We start from the raw sequence: 26794 nt of genomic DNA on the forward strand, positions 1-26794 counted from the left end.
AAAAGGTATGTCTTCTATAAAATATTTTCAAGGTTCAAAGTAAATGTTTTATGTTTTTCCTCGTGTGTCTTTTTCAAAAAAATCACTAAATACAAATACTACTTTCTATAGGCTGAGAGCTTTTACACACTCATTATGTTTGAAATTGAATGATTAAAAGAAAAATATAATTTCTATTCATCTTGAAAGGAGAGAAGCAAAGCACGGGTGAGAAAGAAAACATTCCAACTACAGCTAAGCGTTATTAATCTAATGGTATAAAAAAATAATATCTCTACATTTCCAATGAACAATTTTTCCTCATCAGGAGACAATAACTTCACACGTTTCACTTTTAAATGAAATTACAGAGAAATGGAAAGTTCAGCTAATATTTTCTTCCAGCAAAATGACAAATGGCATCTCAAGCAGGGTCTCAGCAAGACAAATGCAAATACAATACAGCATCATATTAACCCAACTCCTGAGGACAGGGGATCACAGGATTATCAGGGTTTGCTAAATAGGGAAGAGGGTATTTATAGATATCAGGGTTCTGCCTGAAAGGGACAAAGTAAGCTGATTTAAGAGATTGGACAAAAGTGCAGAATAAGTCTACTCTGTGGTTCTATTCATATATATCTATATTTTAATGTCAAACGAAGGGAAATAGCCATTATAAGTCAATTTTATTATGGGGCTCAGTTTTGAGGTATTCAGTTCAGTTCAGTTGCTCAGTTGTGTCTGACTCTGCAACCCCAAGGACTGTAGCATGCCAGGCCTCCCTGTCCATTACCAACTCGAAATACAAGGAAATGAATTTTTAGTGTACTTTTGGTCAATATAATCTATTCATTCATTTATGTTAAACACTCATAATGTGCCCCAAGTACAATGGCGAGCAACAGAGATAGGATCTCTGTGTAGGATGTGTACTCCTATGACATGAAATGAAGGAAATTTAAGAAAGAGGAACTTTAGTTAATTGGGTATTGTGGGTTATCAGCAATGTATCCACACAAGTGGACCCTGGTGGACAGAAGTGGTCTGACTCAGCCACAAAACATTTGAACAGTTTTCTATAGGCAAATCATGAATAGATATGCTGTTGACGATGGATATTTTATCTGCCTCAGTTTAAACTCAGCAACTGGCAGAGGCCTGGTGTGCTGACCTAAAATGACACAAACTAGGTCATTCAAAGAAACTGGGATGATGGAGAGGGAGAGAGGAATATGTTGGTACATGGAAAATATATGTGGCTGTGAGGAGCAGCTAAAACTTAAGTATTAAAATTAGTAAGCCAACTGGCAAGTACATGCACTCCCCATAACTAGCTTAAATGGAACAGATTTCAATTTATTTTTACCTCACCAAAAAAACATTGGTGCTGCCCAATGAGGCCTTGTTAATTTCCAGGAACTCCTATAGCTTTGTTAGGGAGAACTTCACCCAAATCTTGTCTTCTTTATCCTCATCTCTCTACTAAATAAATACAATGTTCCCTGAGGAACAAAATGCTGGCATCTCCTCAGCTGGAGTGGGTTCTTTATTCATCAGAATCTTAATGAAAAATACATTTTGGGCTTCAGAGTTACACAGACTTTTATTCAACATCCCGATGGATAACCTCCAGCATAGTTTCATCTAGAAAAGGGGAACAATACTTATATCTCAAGAAAAACGCTATGAAGATTAAATCAGATGATGTATGAAGCATGCACATAGAGGGAACTCAAAACAGTTGTTGTGTTTATATGTTTCTACTTTTCACTGACCATTTTTGACTGGAAAACATAATCTTGGGAACAATCTTCAAATGTCAAACATGCTTGATAAATACCACTAGCTTTATATATTCAGAAATTACTCCATAAATAATTCCTGAATGGAGGACTCATCTATTAAATAACAGTGATTAGTTATGCACAAAAATTACTGTCAACTTAGTATTTCACCAAGGACTTGGTATCCTAAGGCAGGGGTAAAACAGCTGACCTTCAGGGGTTCAGAGAAATCAATAATGGGTTTTTGTAGCTATACTCCAAATTTTAAAAGAATAAATATATATTAGTCATAGCTGAACGATTAAGACAATAAATAAACCTGGAACTCTTGTAGAGTTACTATGGGGACTCATGGGTATCAGATATGACATACTTAATCATACCACTGACCTTTTAAATTCCATGTTCCACTTAGAGTTCTAAGAATAGCTCATACTTTTGGAGATAGAAAAAAAGTGTATTTTGGAAACCGGATGAAGACTCCTGAATAATTTGCCCTAATTCCTTATTGTTTATTGTAGGAAAAAAAAAAATAAAAAATCTGTCTTGATCACTGAATACAACAGTTGTATACAATAGTGTTGTATACACTGTCAATTTGTTGTATACAGTGTCAATCTGTACCTGGAAACATAAACAGTGGTTAATTTATTGTGGCTTGTAATTATAAATTAAACAATCATGAAATTACACAGTCCACTTCACTGATAAACAAACTAGGAAAAGTTAGCCAGCTATCTTGCGTTTCTCCTTTATGATGCCATCCCTTTCTCTGTTGGTTTGGCATGTCTTTTTCATTTCAATTCTAGTTATTTTCTGTGTAAATATTTATGTTTGTACTCATTTGTTGAGAAAAAACTTAGCCTTTAAATGGACAGCTCATGTATAAACGATTAATGAAAAGCAAACATGTAAAAATCTGTTTAGCCTGAGGTTAATAAAACTGCAATGTAGCAAGTGTTGAAAGGTGATTGGCAACTTCAGATCCAATAATGCTACTTCTTTAACAATCTGACAATGTTAAATCAATTGAAATAAATTTTTCCTATCAAAATTTACTCATTGGATAATCTAACCATGTGTACATGAGTTTTTTTTTTTCCTTCTGGACATCTAGCTTTTTCTTACTTCATAAATCAATAGAAGTGGTTCAACAGTTATAAAAGTCAAAAAGGGACTGGAGTTGGGACAGGGAAGTAACTATAAGCTTGAGTGTTAGCTCTCTGCAGCTGGTAAATTTCTCAGCCTGCTCCAAACGCTCCAAAATAATTTTTTTCTTCCACTAGTATCCCAGGGACGGGGGAGCCTGGTGGGCTTCCGTCTATGGGGTCACACAGAGTCGGACACGACTGAAGTGACTTAGCAGCAGCAGCAGCAGCAGTTTTAAAACCACTCAATTTCATTTTAATACCCTCCAATTAACTGCAAAGAAATCAACAAGGAACAGAGTGTCAAGCGTCAAATACGTCACATAATTTACGTATTTGGGAAAGCTTTATTCTGGCCTGACAGAGAAAAGGCTAGCCCCAAACTGATGGCCACTCTCCCTTCTTAATCTACTTCAAACTGAGATTAAGGCTTTTGTTTCTGGTGTGGTCATATGCAAAGGAAGGTGGCAACAGGTCCGAAGTAAATACTAAGGGATCGGGCAGCAAATCTGCCTCCACCAACACGCATTGAACAGGAGACTGGCTTTCATCAACAACCAGACCTTGCAGAACCCTCAGCAAATAAAAAACTCGGGGGGACTGCAGAAGCGCGCCAGCCACGCAGACAACGAGACGGCTTAAAATACACCAAGACATCCCTTCCAAGCGGCACCTCTTTGTGTCCGGGGATTTACACCCTTACCCCCCAGAGGCCCTCACACCGCGAGGAACAGGAGAGCTGGGCTACCATCTCCCCTGGTACCGCCAGCGCGACCTCAAAGACAGCAGCGCTGGCCCTTCTCCCCGCTTCTGGCCGGGCACTTGGTGAACCCCTTTCCTGCGGCACTGGGAGGCCGATTCCTTGGGAAGATTTAATCCTGCGTGCAGAAGCTGCTCTCCGCAGCTCCTCGGATCCGCCTTCATCCCAATCCCCAGAGTAATGATGGAGCCCTGGCTCCGTACCGCGACAACCCAGCACCCTTCCAGCCCCTTCCCCTAGTTTCGGACAGGTTGCAAGCTCCGCCTTCCTCCCCAGGCCCAGATTCCCTCCAGGGCCCACACTCGGGGCTCCCTGCCGCCCCCCGGAACCAATCCAGGATCCAGACATCAGGCTGAGCGCCAGTCCGTTCCCTCCTGTCTATAAGCGCAGTGCCCTGCCTTGGGCCAGGGGAAGGGAGGCAGGTGACCGATCAGCTCCGGAGGGACCCAGGCCCCCACACTCACCATCCTCCCGCCGAGTCCCTCCTCCTCCTCCTCCTGCCTCCCCCGTTACCAGGGGCAACTGCTACGGCACCGCCCCCGACGTCCCCCGTACGCACGGCGGAGGAGCAAAGCAGCAGGACAGGGAGGGGTCCAGCTCCGCTTTCCCCAATGTGCGCAAGCGCGCCAATGTGCCCTCCCACTGCGCAGGCGGGCTGCTGGAGCGGCCGGAGAAGGCGGCAGGCTGCAGGGACCAGGGGAATGGTGAAACCTCGCCCACGTGGCTGGCAGGGGCCACCCGGCCTGTGATTGGTCCAGAGGGAGGGCGTGGGGGCGGGGCGAGGGGAGGTTCCCGGGCGGAGGCCAGAAGTGCATCCTGGCCTGGCTGCCAAAGCCGGCTGCTTCTGGAAGCAGCTGTGTCAGTGAGTTTCTCCCGGGACCAGGTAAGGATCTTGAGAGGAGGCCTCCTGCAACATCTACCTGTGCCAGGTTTTATTCCCCACATCCCAGGAGGGAGTTTGCATTTCTGTCCTGACTCTGCCCTGGCGAGGCTGCGGCGCGGGCTGGGCTTCCACCTGCCAAAGCCACGTGGCAAGAGAAGGAGCTACCTGTGGACCTCTTTATGGCCTCCAGTACCTTCGTGTGCCAGGCTGAGGAGCGGGGGCGTCATGGGTTGCGCAACCGTCTCCACACATCTGTATTAGAATCTGGGCTGGAGGAGTCCTGGTGGTGGGAGGCTGCCTACAGGAGGGCAAGAAGCTGCCTGAGGACTGGCCGTGAGGGCTGGATGAGCTGATCGCTTGCGGGGATGAAAGGTTTTTGGGATGGATGGTTTTGCTGAACTAAGTCAACAGGGTCGGTACGCCGTCTGCAGCCCCGAAGGAGGCAAAAATGGGCCTCCATTTCTAAGGAAGAAAGAGTGAGAGAGATTCTGGGTGCTATTTCCCACCCCTTCCCCGTGCAGAGGACAGGAAGAAGAGTTAACATATTTGTGCCAGGTCCTGGTCTAGACTCAGGAGACACAGCAGGGGGCTGTATCTGCCCTCATGGAAATTACATCCTTCCTAGTGAGATGCTTTTCATACAAGATTTCATTTCATTCTCACAGCCCTAGAAATTGGTTATTTTAAGGGTTAAGAGTGGGGACTTGAATCCAGTACTTTCTGACTCTTGAGGAATTATTATTTTTGGTTGCTCCATGCGTGGCACGTGGGGATCTTTGCTCCCCAACCAGGGATCAAACCTGTGCCCTTGCAGTGGAAGCAGAGTCTTAACCGCTGGAATGCCTGGAAAGTCCCTGGGCTTAGCTATTGTTAATAGTTTCCTCCAGGTTTTGGGCTTTGCTGCTTTTAAGACCAGCAGGTTTTCAGCCTAGTTAAAATAGTTGGACGGAGGAGGCAATGGCACCCCACTCCAGTACTCTTGCCTGGAAAATCCCATGGATGGAGGAGCCTGGTGGGCTGCCATCTATGGGGTCGTTAAGAGTCGGACACGACTGAGCGACTGCACTTTCACTTTTCACTTTAATGCATTGGAGAAGGAAATGGCAACCCACTCCAGTGTTCTTGCCTGGAGAATCCCAGGGATGGGGGTGCCTGGTGGGCTGCCGTCTATGGGGTCGCACAGAGTCAGACACGACTGACGTGACTTAGCAGCAGCATCAGCAGCAGCAAGATAGTTGGAATGAAGGCAGATTTTCCCTGAATGGTTTTTAACATTTTATGCGTTCAAGTCAAGTTTCCACCTATCTCTAGCCTGCTGGTTCTTCTGTGAAAAAGGCAAAGCAGACTTCTTTTCCAAAATTGCCTGGAGTCTAACATCATGGCTGCTAGGGAGTCATTTGATTGTACATAGGCATATACTACCAGGGCCTGCTGGTTTAATTATTAGTCTCATTCTCCAACTTGAGCTAGGTAGCCTTGACACCAGCCCTTGACATCTCAGTGGACTTTGTGTTTGAACTGCTTGAGTCTTTGACTGCCTTGATCTTCCTCTAATGGGAGTACCAGTGATGATGTTTTGTTTTTTCCCCTAGTAGGGAATTCAAATAGGAGATCTTGGGTGCTTCCCCCGCCCTTGTAAAAGGATACTCTAGAAGAGTTTGGAAAGCCTGTTTACCAAACTCTGATATTGTCTGCTTGAGAAAATCAGCTCTCCCTGGAAGGATGAGCATTGCCTAAGGAGAGGTAGTAGGTTATATAATTTTTAAAAGATTTTCCCTTCTTCCCTCCTTTTCTCTCTTTCTTGAGACAAGCACCTTTTAGTGGATAAGAGGACCTGTCTAGGGGACTCTAAGCCTTGTGACTTTGTGGTCTCTCTCTTTTTTTTTTTTGGTCCACTCTGCACTGCCCCCTTGGCAGTGAAGGGTGGAGTCCTAACCGCTGGACTGTCAAGGAATTCCTGTCTAAGCCTTATAACCTTGGGAAAATACGGCCCTGGCTGTTATCAGATTTTTGGATAAATAGGACTAGATCTGTTTCCTGCTTACATTTGTATCTGCCACAGTGCAGGACCATGTGTGCCAAAAACGCTCACCACGCTAGCTCAATGCATGGGAACGTCCTCGGCATCAGTTTCTTCATCTATAAGCTGAGATCTTGGATCCCTAATGTTTTTGAGCTGTGACATTCTCTAATCCTGGAAGGAAAGGGAAGTATTGGTCAGTCACCTGTTTGATTTCCACCTCTCCCCCATTCCCTGTAGCAGAACCCTGGATATCATAGTCACCTTTTTAGGAAGTATTAGATATGGCTTGTGTAGGAAGAGGGAGCATAACTGCTGAAAACTCAGCGACCAGTAGGACTCAGTATAGGAGGGGTAGACAGTTTGCCGCTTCATGAAAGAAAACCTGTTCTTAACTTTTGTAACCAAGGCAGGTTCTGAGTTTGACAAAAAAAGAAAAGATGTGGGAGACATCCTTGATGCCCGGAGAACCCAAGAATAAGTCGGAATGCATTCCAGGCAGGCAGTAAGTGTTTTTAGAGGGCAGATGAGGACTGTAGCATGCACCTTACAGTCTGTCAGGGGAGGCAGATTTTACCCTAATAAACGTCAAGAAAGTGACAATTACAAAAGCCCCACGTGCCCTGAAGGAATCACAGAACTGTCCCCTTTGAGGGCCAATGGAATGGGAAAAAATGTTAAGACAAAGAATTTAGATTTTTTTCCTTTTATGTTTTACATAAGACAGGACAGGGATGTTCCCTGGTAATGAAGGCAAAGATTCTTGCGTGACTTAGCAAATGATTACCCCTTCGTGGTAGAAATGCTTTCACTGGGAAAGAAAGAGGATTTTCCAATGTTGGATTGTTCAGTTGAGAGTGGAGAGGGATGGCTGAGAAGTGTGTGTGTTGTGTGTGTGTGTGTTGAAGGGGAGGCATAGCATTGGGACTGTCTCCATCTGGTGCAAGTGTGGGGCTCTATAAGTCAAGGCTTACTGTTTTTTCTTCCTCTAGACTAAAGGGAACTCTTTCTCCCTCCTGGCTTCAGCTGGGACTGGGTGAAATGCCTTTGGTCTTTGGACCAGCCCCCTGCAGGAGCCACGTCAGCCTGTCCTTAAAGGACAGAGCCTGGAGCTTCTCCTGGGCTCTGATAGGGTGTGAGAGGGGGACGTCTCCCCCACCTTAACAAACAGTCTAAAAGTTGATGTCTGCTCTCACTCTACCTCATCTGTTGGCTGCTTCTGCCTGCTCCCTCTCTAGTTCTCAGATTTTTGATGGGTTACCTCTTAAATATAGTGGTCTTCCTGGGTATTTCCTTGGATCACTGCTCTTCCCAGTCTGCATTTTCTTGTTGGAAAACTTTATCTTAACCCACTCCCATGTTGCTCCCTCACTGTTTTACTTCTAACCCTGATCTCTGTGCTGGGTTTTAAGCCTAAATATCCAATTGTCTACTGACTGGACCTCTTCTTTAGCAAATACTTGAATTGCTGTGCTAGGCATTGAGGCAATGGTGGTGAGCAACATGGACACACTCCTGGCTTCAAGGAGCTTATAGCCTAGTGGGAGACAGTGGGCATTAATTCAGGCAAAACCACAGACTATCACACACGGCATGGCTCTGAAGGACAAGTACAGAGCCAGGAGCTCATAGCAGTGCATGAGAGGGAGGAAGGGGTCCTTCAGAGACTTCTCTAAACAAAGGAGGTTTCAACAAAGATCTGAAGGATGAGTAGGTGCTTGTCATTCAGACTGTCTCTGCAGAACAAAAGGCTACTTTTGGGGGAGGGCAGGGGAGTCCTTGAGATTTCTTACTAATGCACCTGATTTTAAGGCTGCTATTTATTCTGAGGTGACTTTGCTGTAACTTCCCTTGCAGCTGTAATAGCCCATGGGTCTTTACTGAGGTAGTGTCTTGAGTGGAAGTTCCCTTTCATTCTACTATATAATATAAAACATTTATCCTTTATTAGGTCTATGGCTTCCATCAGCAATATGTTTCCTTTCTCTAATATGAAATCCTGGCTTTGTTTGCTCAAGTCTGTGAGTGCCTTGGATCTACATGATTGTATAACTCAAGAAGATAGCTTTTATTTTTCAATTATTTTCTTTTGGCCACACTATATGGCATGCGGGATCTTGGTTCTCCAACCAAGGATAGAACTTGCACCCCCTGCAGTGGAAGTGTGAAGTCTTAAACTGAACCACCAGGGAAGTCCACCTAAGTTTTTTTTTAAAAACATGTTAACCACTATCATTTTCACTTTATATACTTTGGCACTGAATTATTACAAAAATTACTTCTGTAACTTAAAGTTTTCAGAATGAGAAAAACAAATGGCCAAAAACATATGAATAAATGCTTAATCTCATTAAGAATCAAGAAAATACAATTTAGGAGCTTCTCTGATGATCCAGTGGTTAGATTCTGTACTTTTACTGCAGGGGGCACAGGTTTGATTCCTAGTAAGGGAACTAAGATCCACCATCTTGCACAGTGCTGCCAAAAACAAATTTTTTTAATAAATTTTAAAAAGAAATATAAATGAAAATAACAATATTGTTTCTGCCCATCATATTGGAAAGAAAGAAAAGATTTATTTATCCATTTTGCTAAAAGTTTAACTAAAGGAGCATTATCATATACAACTGGTGGGAAAATCAATTTGAATTATATTTATAAAGATTTCATTTAAAACATGTACATCCTTTGATCCAGCAATTTCACTTCTAGAAATCTATCTTAAAGGTATAGTTGTGGCACTTCCCCGATGGTCCAGTGGTTAAGACTACACCTCCAATGCAGGGGGCGCGGATTTGATCCCTAGTCAGGGAGGGAACTAAGGGGTTTCCCAGGTGGCGCTAATGGTAAAGAACCTGCCTGCCAGTGCAGGAGACATAAGAGATGCAGGTTTGATCCCTGGGTTGGGAAGACTCCCTGGAGGAGGGCATGGCAACCCACTCAGTATTCTTGCCTGGAGAATCCCACAGACAGAGGTGGGCTACAGGTCATGGGGTTGCAAAGAGTCAGACATGACTGAAGCAACTTAGCATTCACACAAGGGAACTAAGATCCCACATTATGTATAGTGCAGTTAAAAAAAAAAAGATATCATTGCCATATACACAAAGTAATGTGTATAAGGATGCTCTCAGCAGTGAAAAACTGAGAATAACCCAAATGTCTACCAAAGGATGAAATTAAGGCACATGGAATAGTGTGTAATAATTAAAAAGAGTGAGATGGAGCTGTGTATATAAAATGGAGAACTCTCTAAGATGTGAAGCAAAAAAAGTAAGTTGTGTATCAGTGCCAGTTAGTTTATTGCTCCTGACCTCCAAATCTACCCTTCTTCATCGTGTCTTGTGATCCTGGACGTTGTAAACGTTTTTCCTTTGCCCTCTGATATGATTTTAAGCTCTACCAGTAGAGGGCGCTGGAGGAGCACCGATGAGGAAGGGGTAGTCTTCCCGGTGCCTGGGTGCTTGCCTCCTATCAAATTTCAAAAACACCCCACCTGGCAGCTTCCCGTTGAGTTCCCTCAGCATCCAGGTACGCAGCTTCCCAGAATCTCAGTGGCTTCCTGGTGAGTTTCATCAGCCCTCCGACTCAGCATTCCAGCGCATCCAGTTTCCTGCCTGCCAGCCCTTCAGGGGCAGCATCTCAGCAAACTTTGAAGAAGACTGCTTTTTAAATCTTGCTCAAGGCGTGCCTGTGAACTTGTAATTCAGTATATATGGAAGATTTTCAGGTGATTTTTTTTTCCCAAGAAAAAAGACATGACATAGTAGAAGATACAGAAGTTAAGTCTCAAAATTATCCCTTAAGAAAAAAACAAACAGATGAGCAGATATTATTTAGTGAAGAGGGAGAGGAAGAGCATCCTGGACCAGCATTTGCAAAGAAGCAGCATGAGGACTTCCCTGGTGGCTCAGACGGTAAAGTGTCTGCCTACTGCAGGAGACCTGGGTTCAGTCCCTGGGTTGGGAAGATCTCTTGGAGAAGGAAATGGCAACTCACTCCAGTATTCTGGCCTGGAAAATCCCATGGACAGAGGAGCCTGGTAGGCTACAGTCCATGGGGTCACAGAGTTGGACACAACTGAGCAGCTTCACTTTCTGAGACAGATGGCAGCCTCTTGTGTTTGAGGAGGTCTTGTAGCACTTGAAACTCAACATGAGGAAAGTCTAACTTAATGTTTTCTCCCTTAAAGCCGGTTTTTCTGTATTCTCAGCATGTTACTCTCCCAATCAGAAACCCTGGTATCCCTCTAGGTATTTGTGATGGCCAGAGGAGCTCACCAGGACACTCTCTCTGCTCTGCTTCCAGTTTGAGGGGCTGCTGAGGGAGAAGTAGTCACTTTGTAACATCCACACGCCTTCTTTTGGTTATTAGACCAAATGCTGATTCACATACTGTGGCGAAGGGATCTTGCAAATGTAATTAAAGTCCCTAATTGGTTGGCTTTGAGTTAATCTAAAGGGAGATTATCCTGGGTAGCCTGACTTAATCAGATGGAATCCCTTTAAAAAAGGGCTGGGCCCCCTCCAACCTGAGGTTAGGAATTCTAAGAGGTAGGTAGACAGACAGGTAGATCTCCTATTGATTCTGTAGTTGCGCTCTGACTGATAGAATTCCTGCTATACCCAATCATTTGGCACATCCTCAGATCTGGCTACTTTAAAACTTTCTCTGCTTTTGATCTTCCTTCCAGTTCTGGTGCATCTGGGTTCACTTGAGCCCCATTTCTTCTTGCCTGGATTATTGGGGGTTCCCTTCCAGCTGGTCTCTGCGTCCTCTGAGGTCTTGCCACACCCTGTTTACTTCCATGTAATTTCCTAGACTGTTCTTTCAAAACTACACATCTAATCTTACCACTCTTCCTGAAATTTGTTAGTGGCTTTCTGAAAGTTATAGGCAGAAGTTCAAAAGCCATAGCTTTTTTACATGACTCTACTTTTTTCTCCTCTCTGGCATATAGATCATACATCTTTTGAAATTTTTTTTTTTTTCTGTAGTTGTTATATTTTATTTTCCAAGTAATACTGATTAAAAATATTTACACACCTACTTTTAAGTCCACAGTTTAGCACTCTTATTTGTATGGCTTTAAAAGTTATAGCACAAGATCTTTACATTAAGGATTGGGGGAAAAGATTCATTCAAAACAAAGCCTGATATATTATATACATGTTTTTCTCTGTAGTTTATTTTAAATACATTAATTTTTAAATGATGCTCATCTTGTTTTCATCTGGTGGTAAAATACTAGTGCAACTTTTCATCAAAATAAAGTTTACCACAGATATAAATGAATTTTCCCAATTGAAAATGGCCCTTCAGCTGCCATTAAACGAAATTTCTCAACCTAAGTGAAAAAGAATTGGTAGCTGTCATTATAAGAAAAAATATATAAAGTACTACAGCATCACCTACACTGCTTACAACACAAATTTTGAAAGAACTAGAGATGCTTTATAGAAGTTCAGTTGGTTTTGAAAAGGCACATGGGTGTGTGTTTTTTTTTAAACATTCTAGAAATTTGCCACCACCACTCTGTTTCTGTTGCAGAGATGACATCTATGACTATCCATCAGGGCAGACAAGAATGTTGTTCAAACTAAAGGAAGCCAGAAGCCAAAATTTAACTGCACAGTAACAACACACTTTTCTTCATGCAGTCTTGTTTCCTATATATTCAAATTTTCTAACATGCATCAGAATACATAAACTTGTATTCTAATGATTTTACATTTGATTTTACAACATGGGGGGAAAAAAAACTTGAGGAAGGACATGACCAGGGACAGTAAGAACTCTTACCACAATGAAAATATACATTCGTACCCAACTATATAATAAGAATATAATCCATTTAAGTTTTCCAGAAATATACTTCTCAAAGCTTCCCATTCACTTATGGGAAAGATCCCTCGTCTGTGGCAAAGTGGGGGGGAAAAATCAGTCTGTTTCCATAGAAACAGTTCAGCACAACAGGAAAGAGTTTAACTTTGGTCCACATGTCTGTTAGCATATGGACAGTCACACTGCCCATCATCAGTTCAAAAACCCAACACATAAATTTAAAAATATATGCATTTGTTATTTCATTCTAAAACTGGCATAGGTGTTCTGTTCTCATTTCCTGCCTTTTCAGCTTGGGAATCCACTGCTGATTTGGTCTCTAAACCCTCCGCATCTTCGTGTTCTGCTGTAGTAGCCTCAGCAGCATCTGCTTGGGTAGGCTCTCTCTCCTCTTGGTTCATGATTTCAGGGGTCACTTGATCCAAGTCTGCTTCTAGAAGCTCAGTCTGTACTTCCACTGGCATCTGATTTACCCGTTCAACATGCAGTTCCTCTACATGGACTTCAGTACCTTCTTCAGTCTGAATTCGCCCCACTTCTAGATAACTTACCTGGACCTGCTCTGGAAGCTCACTCATGTGTGACTCGTGCACTTGGCTGTCCTGGAGCAGATCTGGATGGACCTGTTCCACAGTCACTTGTGCTGAATCCACCTGAACCTGGAGCAGTGGTAACACATGCACCTTCCCAACTTGTTCGATAATAGTCATTGACGTCACAGGTTCAGTTTGCACACGTGTTTCTACTGAAAGAACTTCTTCAGTTACCAGGCGCTCTGAAATATTATGAGTATCAGTGAGATGCCTCTTTAATTCATTTCCTTGCATAAACCACAAGTCACACAGAGTACAATGGTTGGGTTTATCTCCAGTGTGTATCACCAGGTGATCTTTGAACTGGTCCCAGCTGTTAAACACACTATTACAGACCTGACATTCATACAGCTTCTTTCTCCCCTTTTTTGCTCCCACTCCAGTCTGGCATGCAGTCAAGTGACATTTGAGGGTACTATTTCTAGCAAATCGTTCATGACAATTTGGACATTCAAAAGGTTTTTCACCTGTATGTTTTCGAAGATGCTCTTTAAAATGTCCAAAGTGGTCAAACTGCTTCTCACAGTACTGACATATGTGTATTTTTTTCCCAGTTCTCTGCTTCTTACTGACTCCACCTTCTTCAAGGTGGTAACAACTGAGGTGCTGTTTCCACGCGCTCTCCCGAAGATACCTTTTATTGCATATTTCACACTTGAAACTCTCAGTGGAGTGTGATTTCATGTGTTCCTTCTACCTGTTTGCTTGTGGGGTCAGATGCACAGCCGTCATCATCTTTAATCTGCCCTTTTCTATCGCCTTGGCGGTACTTGCTGGTAATATCTGCCAACAATGCCAGAGCGGAATCATCAGAGGAACCTGTGCTCTGAATGTACTTTATGGACTGCTTGGTAGAAGCCACTTCCTCCGTTTCGATGCCTTCATCTTCCACTTCGATTGTGCCTTCGGCAATCTCCACCTCAATTTCAACAGGTTCAGATTCTGCAGATGGCAACGACTCAGTGATAACATTTGAAGTTTCTGCAATCTTTCTTTTTTTTGCTTCACTTTTCCCTGTGGTATTTTCCTCTAGTGGAGCTGAGTTTTCTTTGTTTCTGACTTCAAGGGCTTTGATAGCTTCTAGCATCTGTAGAAACTCTGCTGCTTTCCATACATCATTGGCTTCTTCTTCTCCTTGTATCATTAACTTTGCTGTATATGTGAACTCAATCAAATGACGAAAGGCCATTTTACTAACACCTTCTATCTCCACCAAAGGTTCCTGAGTAAACTCCTGAAAGAATTTATAGAAGAACTTGCTGCAAGCAGCCAAAACAGCCTTGTGGGCCTTAAAATGGTGTCCGTCGACAATCAGGGTGATGTCAGTAAACCGGTCCTGCTCTCGCTGTTCATTCAATCGGTCCAGGATCATTTTATGATGTTCAGGGAACTCCTGAAGGCATTCCATCGTCTCTTCGGCCTCCATGGCCGTCCGGTTGCTCTACAAAAGAGGAGCATGATAATGTACACCCATGAGCTCGGGCTGAGAAACAAAACCCCTAAAGCATAAAATAACAACAACAAAAAAAAACAAAACCCCAGCAACGTGAAAGAAGGCGGAGGGTGAGGCAAGAGGAGAGGAAGGCGAGGGAAGAAAGAAAGGCGAGCCGGGCGGCCGCCGCGCGTTGGGGGCCGGAGCCGCGGCCGCGGGACTCCGAGCCTGACCTAATTGGAGTCGGGAGACGCGAGCTGGAGCGGGGTGGGCACAGCGCCGGAGGCTCCGAGCGCCGGGGCGCGCAAGTCCGGCAGGGGAGGAGACCCTACAGCCGCCGCGGCCAGCTAACGGCCCGCCAAGCCCCTCGGCCCGTCCCTGGCTCCCGCCTTCCCGGGACCCGGTCCGGCCCGCGGCCCACAACGACTCCCGGGTCGCCTCTCCCCTCCCCCGCCCTCCCTTTTCTCCCCCGCCCCGACCGGGCCGGCACTCTGAAATTTTTTTTTAATGATTGCCCTGAAGTTTGCTGTATATATTTACAGCTAATCCAAGCCCACTTTCAATTTATGCTGTCCTACATCACGGGTAGTCCAAGTACCTTGGAGTCTTCCCAGCTTCTCCATCTCATCTATTATAGCTTTGTTATCATTCCTTCATTTTTTTTTTAAGTAAAGATTTATTTATTTTATTTTTGGCTGCACTGGGTCTTTATTGCTGTGTACAGGCTTTCTCTGGTTGTGACAAGCAGGGGCTACTCTCTAGCTGTGGTGCACTGACTTTTTATTGCTGTGTCATTGTGGAGCACGGGCTCTAAGGCATGCAGGCTCAGTAGTTAACAGCGCATGGGCTTAGCTGCCCCACAGCGTATGGGGTCTTCCCTTAGCAGGGATTGAACCTGTATCCTCTGCATTGGCAGAGGGACTTTTAACCACTGGACCACCAGGGAAACTCCCATTCAGTTTTTCAAAATAAGCGTTTATTTATTCATTCAGCTGTACTGGGTCTTCACTGTGGCATGTGGATCTTTAGTTGTGGCATTCAGGACTTTTCACTGTGAAATACAAACTCTTAGTGGCATGTGGGATCCAATTCCTGACCAGGAAACAAACACGGGCTCCCTGCCTTGGGAGCACAGGAATCTTAGTCACTGGACCACCAGGGAAGACCCCATTTCCGTCTTTATCTGTGACTGTTTCTACTTTCGACGTGACCCCATGCCTCTTCTCCTGCAGACAGATCTCTCCTACCTTCTGGGGCTTCACCTACATTCCACCTCTTTTGGGAAGCCCCCCTTGATTTTTGTGACCCCGCCCCCAACTCAGCTTCCTCTCTTCTTGTGCTTATTGTAGCCGTCCGTATTATCTGCTATTCCCCAGTCAGACTCAGCTCCCCAAGGACAGACCCTGTATTGTCCCTTTCCCCTGTCTTGCCCCCAGCATGATCATGCTCTGGGCTGGCCACTGGCAGGCACTCAGGAAACATTTGGTGTCCAGTGGCCCAGATGGGTGACAGTTCACTGGGCTCTTCCTGACCTGAGTGGGATGATGCTAGCAGCTGGGGTGATCTGTCCGTCTCCTACAGTAGGAGGTGTTCAGGGCCTCTGGGGAAGGTTTTGATTCGGGGGACAGTCCTTGTTTTTCCTCTGTTCTGAAGTTCACAATTTTGTGTATGGGCAGGATGGAGGCTGACCTGTCTGACTTTAACATCGATGCCCCACGTTGGGACCAGTGCACTTTCCTGGGGCGGGTGAAGCACTTCTTCAATATCACGGACCCCCGCACGGTCCTGGTACCAGAGCGGGAGCTAGACTGGGCCAAAGTGATGGTGGAGCAGAGCAGGTGAGCAGCTGGGGGAAGGGCAGGGTGCCCTGGGGCAGCATCGGTGGGTACCCTAGGGGAGAGGTGGAAATGGGAGATGAGGGGATAGTCAGAGAGCTCAGGGAGGTGGGGGAGCCAAGAGCAAGATGACTCAGGGTGGAGGTTGGGAGGTAACGCCTACCTATTGTCTTTGGGTGACAGGATGGGGACTGTGCCCCCGGGCACCCAGGTGGAGCAGCTTTTCTATGCTAAGAAGCTATATGACTCGGCCTTCCACCCTGACACTGGGGACAAGATGAATGTCATTGGGCGGATGTCCTTCCAGGTCCCCGGCGGCATGATCATCACGGGTTTCATGCTCCAGTTCTACAGGTGCGACTGGGGAGCAAGGCAGCGCTCCTTAGACCTGCTAGGGAGGGAGCCATGGTAGGATAATAGTAATAGTCGTCTTTATTGATTCCTTACCAATACCAGACACTGTGTTCAGTTGCTCACATATATCACCTCATTTAGTCTCAGCAGCCCTACAGAGAGGTACTGTTTTCAACTTCATTGTACAGATGAACAACTGCAGTTCTCGAGAGGTTATGTAACTTGTCCAAGTGCACCAGCCAGGAAATAGTGGTGCCTGGCTATATGAACTGAGGCAGTTCTCTCTAGGACTCAAAGACTGAACTCTTCTACTCCTTTAAAAAGTACTTATTCAACCATGAATGTAGTGTATTTTTATAACATAATATCCAACAAATTAAAAAATGGGAAGACACTTTCAGTCCAGTTGGAGAGAGAAAACTTTCTCTGTTCCCCTTCCTCTTTTCCTTCCCCCTCTTCCCTCTCTAACACATTCGGTTAGCCAATTGTTGAGCCAGACCTTGGGCCAGATAGAAAGTAAAAGTGTTAGTGTCTCAGTTGTGTCGACTCTTTGTGACCCCATAGACTGTAGCTCTCGAGGCTCCTCTATCCGTAGAATTCTCAAGGCAAGAATACTGGAGTGGGTTGCCATGCCCTCTTCCAGGGGATCTTCCTGACCCAGGGATAGAACCTGGGTCTCCCACATGGCAGGCAGATTCTTTACTGTCTGAGCCACCAGGGACGCCCACCCCTCAAGGAGCACCCAGTTTTGTTGAGACCAGGAAGGAAACAGTTACAGTCTAGCTTGCCAAGTGGTAGGCTGGGGGCAGAATAGGGGGTGGTGGGAGCAGACATCATAGAATGACTAACTGTGTCTCAGGAAGGACAAGGGACGGGTCAGGAAGGTTCCAAGGAAGAAAGATCTCTCCAGAGAGCAGGATTCAGCCGTATACCAAGAGGCTGGGGGTGTGGATGTTCCAGGCAGAGGGGCAGCCTGTGCAGAAGAGCAGACACAGGAAACAGCATGGGAATGGCCTAGGGAGTGGCAGGTTTGATTGGTGTCCCCAAGCCCTCCTCCCGTCCTCTTCTCTGCCTGTCCCGGCCTCTCTCCTGGTAGGACGATGCCGGCAGTGATCTTCTGGCAGTGGGTGAACCAGTCCTTCAATGCCTTAGTCAACTACACCAACAGGAATGCGGCTTCCCCCACGTCGGTCAGGTAGGAGACCTGAACCCCTGGCTGTCTGTGTGGGCCTGGAGGTGCCTTCTTGCCTTGGCGGGGACCAGCCCTTCTTAAGGGGTTCCGGGGCTGTCTGTCCTCCCTGGGTGGGGCCTGCCCTGGGTGGGTGACCAGGTCTCTCTTCAGGGTTTGGAAGTATTCGGCGGACTAGGAGAGTATCTTCTTCCTAGATGAATTCAACATTCACTCATTCACTCATGCGACAAATATGTCAGAGTGTGTATTAGGTGTTGGATAGGGTTCTAGGGGCAGGGGATACGTTTGAGTAAGACATGTGTGGTCTCTGGAGTTTAAGGTCTTTTTAGGAAAATAAGCATAATGATCTCATTCTGTGATAGCTGCCATTAAGGAAATAAACAGATGACATGCTGCAGAACAGCAGAAGGGCATCTGTACAGATAGGGCGGTCAGGGAAGTCCTTTCTACAGAGCTGACATTTCAGCTGAGTTTTGAAAGGTGAGGATTTAGCCATGCAAGAGCCCACAGAAAGATTCCCAGGAGAGGGAGTGGCAGCATGCAGAGGTTCTGAGCACGCAGGCACTTGGTGTGTTTAACGTACTGAAAGGAGCATCTTAGTGAGTTGGAGGGAGATCCCAAGCTGAAGCCGAGGTTTTCAGGCATGAAACCACAATTCCAGCCTTTATCACTCAAGCTTTGTCCTGCCCTCAGCCACCTGGAGTCCCCACTCCCAAACATCTCTCTCTTCCACTAGGCAGATGGCTGTTTCCTACATCACAGCCACAACCACTGCAGTGGCCACTGCTGTGGGCATGAACATGTTGACAAAGGTACGGTCTGGGGCTGCTATGGACATGGTGGTCACAAGGGGGCAGCAAAGTCCTAGGGAAAACTTTTTTTCCCCAGGTATGGGTGGTTTCCCAGACTGGAAGAGTTGGGTTTGGGTCAGAGCCTAGCCAAGTAGTGGGAAGTTCAGCAGGGCTGTCCCACGTTGGTTTTTCTTGGGCCTTTGAGGGAATTTGGGTGCCCTGACTAGGTGTCAGGATATGTGGCAGTAGTGAGGTATGATCTGAAAGCCCCTTCCACCCCCATCTTCCAGGGAGCTGACCTACTCCCCTTGTCCTCTTCCCCCACAGAGAGCTCCGCCCCTGGTGGGCCGCTGGGTGCCCTTTGCCGCCGTGGCTGCAGCTAACTGTGTCAACATCCCCATGATGCGCCAGCAGTGAGTACAGGGATCCCTTTTCCTCCCTGTAAACCGCAAGGTCAGCAGGGAAAGGGCAGGAGACCAAGGCAGTGGGTGGCTTTGGCGGCTGAGGTTGGGGTGGGGAGGGCTGCACTTCCAAAGGTTCTCCGAGGACTGGCGGCTCCAGCAGTGATGGCTGCAGGAGTGGCGGGTGACCTGGGTTTCGTCTGTGATAATTGCTGTGGGAGTCATTCTCTGAATGGATTTGGAGGTTTAGTGTGGACCTGCGGGGTTTGGCACCAGCTCACGTCCTTTCAACTACAACTGTATTTAAGTCGTGAACTTGGCCTACTTCCAGAGCCCTGGGGATGGCTCACAGAATGAAACGCAGCAGAGCAAGGTATCCAAAGATAAAACAGAACCAAGAGGCTCTGAGGGAAGCCAGAGGGGTAGATAGATGTTTTCCAGCTGCCAGGGTCTAAGCTTCACAGCAGGAAAGGGGAAAGGAGAAACCCACTGTGTCTCACATTTTTTGTTCTTTGACTACAGAAAGCAAAGATGTTCCTCTGCTACAAAATTTAATGATGTAATAGATGTAAAGCGCTCAAAATAGCGCCTGGAATGTAATATTAAGCATTAGCTACTGTTGTCACAATACTCCTGCAATTCAGGAGACCTGGGTTCGATCCCTGGGTTGGGAAGATCCCCTGGAGAAGGGAAAGGCTACCCACTCCAGTATTGTGGCCTGGAGAATTCCATGGGCTGTATAGTCCATGGGGTCCCAAAGAGTCGGACATGACTGAGTGACTTTCACTTTCACTGTTGCCACTGTTGCCATCGATGCCTTCCTGGTCATCACCGATGTCGTAAGACACATTTTCTTAGGACTAGTAGCCAGTGGAAAGTGATCACAATCACCCTTGCAGAAAGAGCACATCACTGAAGAGCCATGCATACACTCTACTTGACTCCTCTTCCCCTCCCCCATCCAGTTGCTCCTTTCAACGAATGAGTGAGTCCCCACCACCCACCTGGTCTTGGATGGAGTGCTGGCTTGAATATAACAGCCAGAGCGTCTCCTGTTTGTGGGTGGGTCATGGAGTCAGGCACTGGACCCAGCACTTGGCAGGCGTCATCCTGTTTAATCCTCACTGAGTCCTATTAAGTGGGTGCCATGATTATCCCCATTTTGTAGATGAGGGTAACTGTGTCTTTAGAAGGACTAGGGAACTTGCTCAGGAGCATACACTTGCTCTGCAGTTTCCAGATCCAGCCTAGGCAGCCAGGACCTGGCACTCGCTCTCTGAGCCTCTCCCCTAGATATCTGCGGTATCACTCTGGAGTGGGGAAGGCCACTCCAAGGGCCAGGCTGCAGGAGGTGGCTTCCTAGAGCTGGAATGCCCTGGCCCCGGTCCCCTCGTGTCACATCGCTGGCGGGCTTCCAACACACCCCTTTCCCGCATCCAGCACCTCCTGTCTGTGTTTAGGGAACTCATCCAGGGAATCTGTGTGAAGGACAGGAACCACAATGAGATCGGTCATTCCCGGGTGAGCAGAGGCCTGCCCTGGGGGTGGGAGGAGGGAGTTCCCTCTCAGACCCTGTCCTGTTCTTAGCGCTCAGAGCAGACCTGGGCTAAAAACCTTTTCCCTGGCGCCATCCTCCTTCCTCATCGATTTTCCCTTCATATCTCTGTTCATGTCATTTCTGGTCCTGAATCCGTAAGAACGTGACTGGGTGGGAGAGGGTCAGGTATGGTCACTTAACGCCTGACCGGTCCATCCCTTGCCCTTTACCAGCTCAGACTTAACTGTGACTCTGACCCTGGCCCAGCCCTCTGATGCAGCCTGTGGACTCCGCATAAAGTCATAACCGACAACTTACTTTTTTCTGTCCTCAGAGAGCTGCAGCCATAGGCATCACTCAAGTGGTTATTTCTCGGATCACCATGGCAGCCCCTGGCATGAGTAAGACGGGGAAGCTGTCCCATCCTAGGGGACCCTGGCTTATGTGATGGAGACCTCAGCCACACTTGGGGTGGGGGGTGGGACCCCAGCCTCTATAGGCATTCTTCTCAAACTGGTTTGCTTGAGTGTCGAGAGCCACTGGAGAGTCACACCATAAATCCTGGAATGTCAGTTAATCGAGATTTGGTGGAGAAAGTTGTTTTCATTTAACAAATATTCCTTAAGTTCCTTCAATGTGTTGGGGAGATACTGGCAGAGAAAATAAGTTCCCTGCCCTGGTTTTACCTCCAGCAGGGACAGGTTACAGAGCAAGATACAAAACTTGCTTCAGAGATGGTTGGTTGTAAGAAGGGTGCTCTGGGCCCGTGGTACCCATCCTCCTGTGGTTACAGGGCTGCAGGTTGAGGAGTCTGGGAAGCACCTTCTTCTGGGACTTTGGGGAGAAGTGGGTGTGGCCATGCCTATACATCTTTCTCTCCAGTGAAAAGTATTTTCTGGAACTTCTGGGTAAGGAGGGGGAACCACTCAGTCTGTGATCTGACTTCAGAAGGGGAAGTGTCATAGCCTTTTCTCTGCCTCTTCCAGTTCTGCTGCCGGTCCTCATGGAAAGACTGGAGAAGCTGCGCTTCGTACAGGTGAGTGGATTCTCCTTTGCACCTTCACTGCCCAGTGGCCCCAACCACACCCGTGTTGGGGGTCCCTGACCCTCTTACCCTTCCTTCTCGTTCCCATTTCTGCACTGCACTCTGGGAAGGCCCCTCCCAGTGCCTTGGCTGCCCTATTCTCAGCCTTGTCTGCTAAGAGCAAGGAGACTCCCACCTCTGCTGCAGAGCCAGGGTTTCCTGCCTGTGGGTTTCCAGCTGGCTTGCTGGTTCACCTCGAAGTATGTAAGTCCTATGTGGGTCTCTCTTTCATCTTGTTTCTGCACAGAGAGTCCGGGTTCTGCACGCCCCTTTGCAGGTTCTGCTGTCCGGATGCTTGTGAGTAATGTGTTTTCTTAGTTGGCGTCTGTGGTGGGGCACCCGAGATCTGTCTTCCTGTGTCACCCATGTGGGAAGACATGTACTCCTTTACCTGATTTCCGAAGCACCCAGGCTTGAACACCTGTGGCCCCTCTGACTTGTCTCATCTTTCCAAGGGCGCTGGGCTGGCCCTGTGTACACACCGGGGTGGAAAGCAGAACCCTTGGATGTCCTCCTATCCCCAGGGTCTCCCCTTCAACCTTAGGTCTGTAGTAGTTTCAGAGAAGAGACAAAATGATAAGATCATCCCACCACAAAAGAGAAATGAGAATTATGTGAGGTGACAGAGGGGTCTGCTCACACCAGTGGTGAATTTACACAGTGTTACATGTCATCTGGGCTTCCCAGGTGGCACTAGTGGTGAAGGACCTGCCTGCCAATGCAGGAGACATAAGAGATGCGGGTTCAATCTCTGGGTCGGGAAGGTCCCCTGGAGGGGAGGGCATGGCAACCCATTCCAGTATTCTTGCCTGGAGAATCCCGTGGACAGAGGAGCCTGGTGGGCTACAGTCCATAGGATCGCAAAAAGTTGTACATGATTGAAGTGACTTAGCATGCACGCATGCGTATGTCAGTTATATCTCAAAACATCCGAATACGGTGAGACATGAAAAATGACACAGCCTGGGCTTGTCATGTGTCCCAGGCTCGCATGGGAGTAAAGCAGCGTGACTCCTGGCAGCGGTCTCAGGTGCCTGCCCTGGACTGGACAAGTCCCAGCATTCATCGTGCTTTGTGAGGCCATGAGCTAATGACCACAACCTAAGCTCATGTGTATTGGATGTTTCCTGTTTGCCCCCACTGTGCTGATGTTTAATGTCTATAATTTCACCTGATTCCCTGAGCTCCTGAGGTATACATACTGTCAGCGTCTCCTTTCCCAGATGAAGAGACTTGCCCAGACATCTCTAGTTGGTAATTTCTGGAGCTGAGATTGGATCCTTAATAAGTCTGTCTTTTTTTTTTTTTTGCTGTGCAGGCTTTTCTCTAGTTGCAGTGAGCAGGGGCTACTCTCTAGTTTCAGTGCATAATCTTCTCATGGCGGTGGCTCCTCTCGTTGCGGAGCATGGGTTCTAGGGTGAGCGGGCTCGGTAGTTGTGACTCCTGGGCTCTAGAGCACGGGCTCAGTAGTCAGAGGTGCCTGGGCTTAGTTGTTCCAAGGGATGTGGGATCTTCCTGGATTGAGGATCAAACCCATGTCTCCTCCATTGGCTGGCAGATTCTTTATCACTGAACCACCAGAGAAGTCCCCGCCAGAGTGTCTTCTGCAAATTGATTTCACTGAGGGAGTGGTTACATACCATGGGCTGAATGTGTCCCATGTGTTACCTTGTTTAACCCTCGCAGTAGCCCTGCTGAGTAGGTACTCTTGCCCTCCCTCCACTGGCTCAGAGGGGGCTTGCCCCAGATGGCACAGCTAAGAAGTGGCAGAGCTGGGACTCGACCCCAGGTCTGTTAGAATCCCAGGTTCTGTAAAATATGGTCCTGGGCCCACATCCTCTGAGAACTTGTGAGACTAAAGATTCAAGCCCTTTCCTGGACCTACTAAATTAGCGCTGCATTTGAACAAGCTCCTAGAATTCCTTATGTGCCCCATGAAGTTCCAGAGGCTCTGCCCTCCCTGCTCTCCCAACAGCCTGGGGGTTCAGCAAGTACAGGAGCCTGACCCTGAATTCACACCCCTCTTGCTCTCCCTGAATTCCAGAGGGCACCTGTGGTTATGAGCACTGCTGCTCACACTCGCTGGTGTCTCCATTCCCATCTTCATCTGTGAGAATGATGGATGCTTGAGGGTGAGGGGTGCAGGCGGGCTGGTTTTATCCTGTGCTGGAGTGAGTCTCCAGGCGCCAAGAGACCAGGAACAGGGAGGGAGAGGAACTTCGGGTTCAGCTCCCCCATCCTTTGGGAAATCTCAGTCACGGGGTGTGGATGAGTCTGTGAGATGCCAGACACCCCCTAATGCTTTGGTTTCTTCTTTCTTCCAGTCTCATCTTCATGGTGCCAGTGGCGTGTGGGCTGTTCCCGCAGCAATGGTATCAGCTGTTCATTATCCACTTGTTTTTACTGAATTGCCTGTCCCTGCTCTTCCTGACCTGCCCACTGTCCTGAAGGAGAAGGAGGGGCAGGCAGGGCAGCATCTGTTCGGGGACAAGTGTGAACTCTGGGCCTCTTGACTCCAGTTGAATGGGAAACCAAAACAGAGCTCCAAGGGGCAGAGGGATGTTGCTCACTCCCAGTGGAGCACAGGCTGCCTTGGAAAGATGGTAGGGGAACAGTAAGAGATTTCCTGTCCCTGCTCGTTGAGTTGTTAGACCCATCTCCCCTGACTGGATCTGGTCTTTGAAATCGAACAAGAGGGTAGGTACTCACTTTGCTGATGTTTGCCAGAGGGTGGATGCCTTGGACCTCTCAGCTTCCCTTGCATGTCCTAGGAAGGGTGCAGTGGGGTGGGTGAGAAGAGATGATGGCAAAGGGAAAGGGAAGCATTAGATGGGTGTCGGGCGGGGGGCAGGGTGGCGGAGAGGACTAACTCCAGGAGACCAGATGTAGCCTGAATGGATACAGAGAAGACACCCGTCTCCCTTCTAGTACTCCCAGCTCAGTAGTTACCTACACCTCTCCTGTGTTCTGATCACCGTGCTTGTAATCTTGGAGAAGGTAGAGGTTTGGCACTAGGGAGAATGAAGTCAAAGCTCAACAGAAGTAAAATGCAAAAAAATGTAAAAAGCAACATACTGTACTGTATAGAAGCCATTTGTAGTTCTGATGGAAAAATGGGCAAGGGCTTCTTAGAGGTGGCAACTATGTTGGATTTTTTCTCAGGGTAATTTGCTGTTTGTCCAGGTGGCAGGCTTATAACGCCCTTCTCTCTTCTCAGTGAATTGCCGGTTTCCTATCTGGAACCCGAGCTCCAGGACACCATCAAGGCCACGTACAGAGAACCTGTGCCTTATGTCTACTTCAATAAGGGCCTCTGAAGGCCTCACCCCAGCATGGACCAGTCCATACACCAGCTCCTCCTCAACCGCTGTGGATTCCTGTGCCTCATTCCTCTTTGCCGACAGGGCCTTGAGGCCAGCATGGATTCAGAGGGGCGAGGGTGGCAGTGGGAGGATGCCTCCTGCTTCTACCCAGGTACCTGGGTTTATTGGACTCCAGGGGATAAAAGTGACCAAGGGGAGAGAGGCCAAGGCTTCTATCTGCTCTCCCCGAACCCCCATCTCCTGGAGACCAGGAGAGGAGACCTCCCTCAGGGAGAAGGTATTAGGTCCTGAGGGTGACACTCAGGTAAACTGTTCGGACAAATTGGAAACCTGGGAGTCTGGTTCCAGCTGGGGTTGAGGAAGGGCCCCCTTTCTCTTCCTCCTCATCTGTTCTCAGTCAAGGGCACCCTTCCCGCTGGGACGGGGTGTGGTTCTGGCTCCCTCAGCAAGTGGGAGGGGAGAGGCTGGGTCACCTTGGACCTCCTCTTTGCTCTTGCCCACTCTCCTCCCCAGGGACCCCTGGGCAGAAAGCTTCTTTGGGAGTCTTGCTAAACTTGAGAGTTTTTATCAGGCATCCAGGAGTTTTTAGTGCAACCCGCCCCCCCAAGGGAAAAAAAAAGCACAGGACATAGTGAAGCAGCAGAGTTTCATGGTGCTTCAAGCCCTATCTGTTGACACTGGCTTTGTTCTCCTAAAATCATATCTGATTCTGCTTCTCTGTGTCTGAAAGATAAAACCACTGACTGAGCAAAAAGGACATAGGTAAGCATTAACTGCACGTTTTAGTGGCTATAATTTCCTGGCTGCCTCCCTTCCTCAGCCCGTTGGGTTAAACACCAAAGAAAGACTGGTGTGGACTGAATAGGAAAGGGAAGTTTTATTTGGACGCCTCTGAGAGGAAACCAACCAGGACCAAAGAGCCTTAAAGGCCACACAGCTAAGTGCAGCCACTCGCCCTTCCCCGCCTGGGTGCTCTAGGATATTTTGGAAGCCCTCGAGGGAGAGGGAGCTGCTGTAGCCAACCTGGGACCAATGTCTTTATATGAGTTTTGTCTAGTAGAATTTACTGACTGATCAAAGGGTGTCCCTGTGAATCGAATACATTTCTTGAAAGAGCACAATGAACTGTCTGCACACTGAGTTAATAAAACCTAGATGGAAAGCAAGATCTTTGGCCTTGGCATGGAGGAGGGTATCACAACTCTAAGGGGAACCTGTCTGGTGCCCACAGGCCATTGTCTATCTCCCTTATTATGGAGGAAAAAATCTACCTGCCTTTGCTGGAGGCTCTAGAGTGTTCCCTGGACTGCGTGTGTTGCTCGAGGGCAAGAGCTGGCAAACCATGGCTTGAGGGTCCAGGTCTGCCTGTTTTTATCTTCCTGGGAACTAAGAATGGCTTTTAAATTTTTTAAAGATTATGAAAAAAGAATGATGTGTGAGACCCTATGGGGGTGGCATGCAGAACCTAAAATATTTACTCTTTGGGCCTCTACACAGTGTCTCCTACTCTGGAGTAATGGTTCCTAAGAAACATGCCTGAGATTCACTTGGAGGGCTTCTCAAAACATGGATTATAGGGCACCCTCCCTAGAATTTCTAATTCTGTGGGGCTGGGATGGAGCCTGTGGATTTGTGTTTCTGGTAATTGTGATGCTGATGCTGTTGGTTTGCGAACCACTTTGAAGGACCACTGCTCTGAAGAGAAAGGGCCTCCTCCTTGAGGTCAAAGTACTGACAGCAGTTTGATTTTTTCCCCATAAAAAAAAGTACAATTCACAAAACATGAAATTCATCCTTTGAAAGCATACAGTTCAGTGGTTTTTAGCATACT

The 26794-nt window shown here is 47.3% G+C and overlaps 2 protein-coding genes and 1 pseudogene across 5 annotated transcripts in view; 1 reads left to right on the forward strand and 2 right to left on the reverse strand.

Annotated features, from left to right (window-relative positions):
• ARL3 (ARF like GTPase 3) overlaps positions 1 to 4293 on the reverse strand; it is a 31002-nt gene extending 26709 nt beyond the window's left edge. Inside the window, exon 1 of the mRNA XM_055424755.2 lies at positions 4139 to 4293. Coding sequence (XP_055280730.1) covers positions 4139 to 4141 — 3 coding nt within the window. The 5' untranslated portion in view covers positions 4142 to 4293. The remainder of the gene's footprint in view (positions 1 to 4138) is intronic.
• Positions 4294 to 4401: 108 nt separating this feature from the next.
• On the forward strand, positions 4402 to 25107 carry SFXN2 (sideroflexin 2). Of its 3 annotated transcripts, XM_055424753.2 has the most exons (12): positions 4402 to 4557; positions 16123 to 16284; positions 16465 to 16635; positions 17732 to 17830; positions 18564 to 18639; positions 18946 to 19031; positions 20480 to 20540; positions 20891 to 20957; positions 21543 to 21592; positions 21888 to 21937; positions 23965 to 24012; positions 24858 to 25107. In XM_055424753.2, exons 2-12 carry the CDS (start codon positions 16124 to 16126, stop codon positions 24955 to 24957), a joined length of 969 nt encoding a protein of 322 aa, XP_055280728.1. In that variant the 5' UTR covers positions 4402 to 4557; position 16123; the 3' UTR covers positions 24958 to 25107. The 3 variants fall into 3 exon arrangements, with proteins under 3 accessions (XP_055280728.1, XP_055280727.1, XP_088698415.1); XM_055424752.2 differs by lacking the exon at positions 4402 to 4557 and having other exon boundaries at positions 16115 to 16284; XM_088842289.1 differs by lacking the exons at positions 4402 to 4557; positions 21888 to 21937 and having other exon boundaries at positions 16115 to 16284; positions 24858 to 24997.
• Positions 11573 to 14907, reverse strand: LOC148776018 (zinc finger and BTB domain-containing protein 35 pseudogene; annotated as a pseudogene). The gene is made up of 2 exons (XR_016038780.1): positions 14680 to 14907; positions 11573 to 14455 (listed from the first exon to the last, which is right to left on the reverse strand). The product of XR_016038780.1 is annotated as a zinc finger and BTB domain-containing protein 35 pseudogene (transcript).
• Positions 25108 to 26794: the final 1687 nt, after the last annotated feature.

This window comes from Moschus berezovskii, chromosome 12 (genome assembly GCF_049115385.1).
Source record: "Moschus berezovskii isolate FMDL1 chromosome 12, NW_MosBer_1.0, whole genome shotgun sequence".
Taxonomy (NCBI): domain Eukaryota; kingdom Metazoa; phylum Chordata; class Mammalia; order Artiodactyla; family Moschidae; genus Moschus; species Moschus berezovskii.

Coding starts and splice junctions, on each gene's coding strand:
- SFXN2 (XM_055424752.2), top strand. CDS start 16,115: ATGGGCAGGATGGAGGCTGACCTGTCTGACTTTAACATCGATGCCCCA. Junction 16,636..17,731: donor TTCATGCTCCAGTTCTACAG/GTGCGACTGGGG, acceptor CTCTCCTGGTAG/GACGATGCCGGCAGTGATCT. Junction 24,013..24,857: donor GGGCTGTTCCCGCAGCAATG/GTATCAGCTGTT, acceptor CTCTCTTCTCAG/TGAATTGCCGGTTTCCTATC.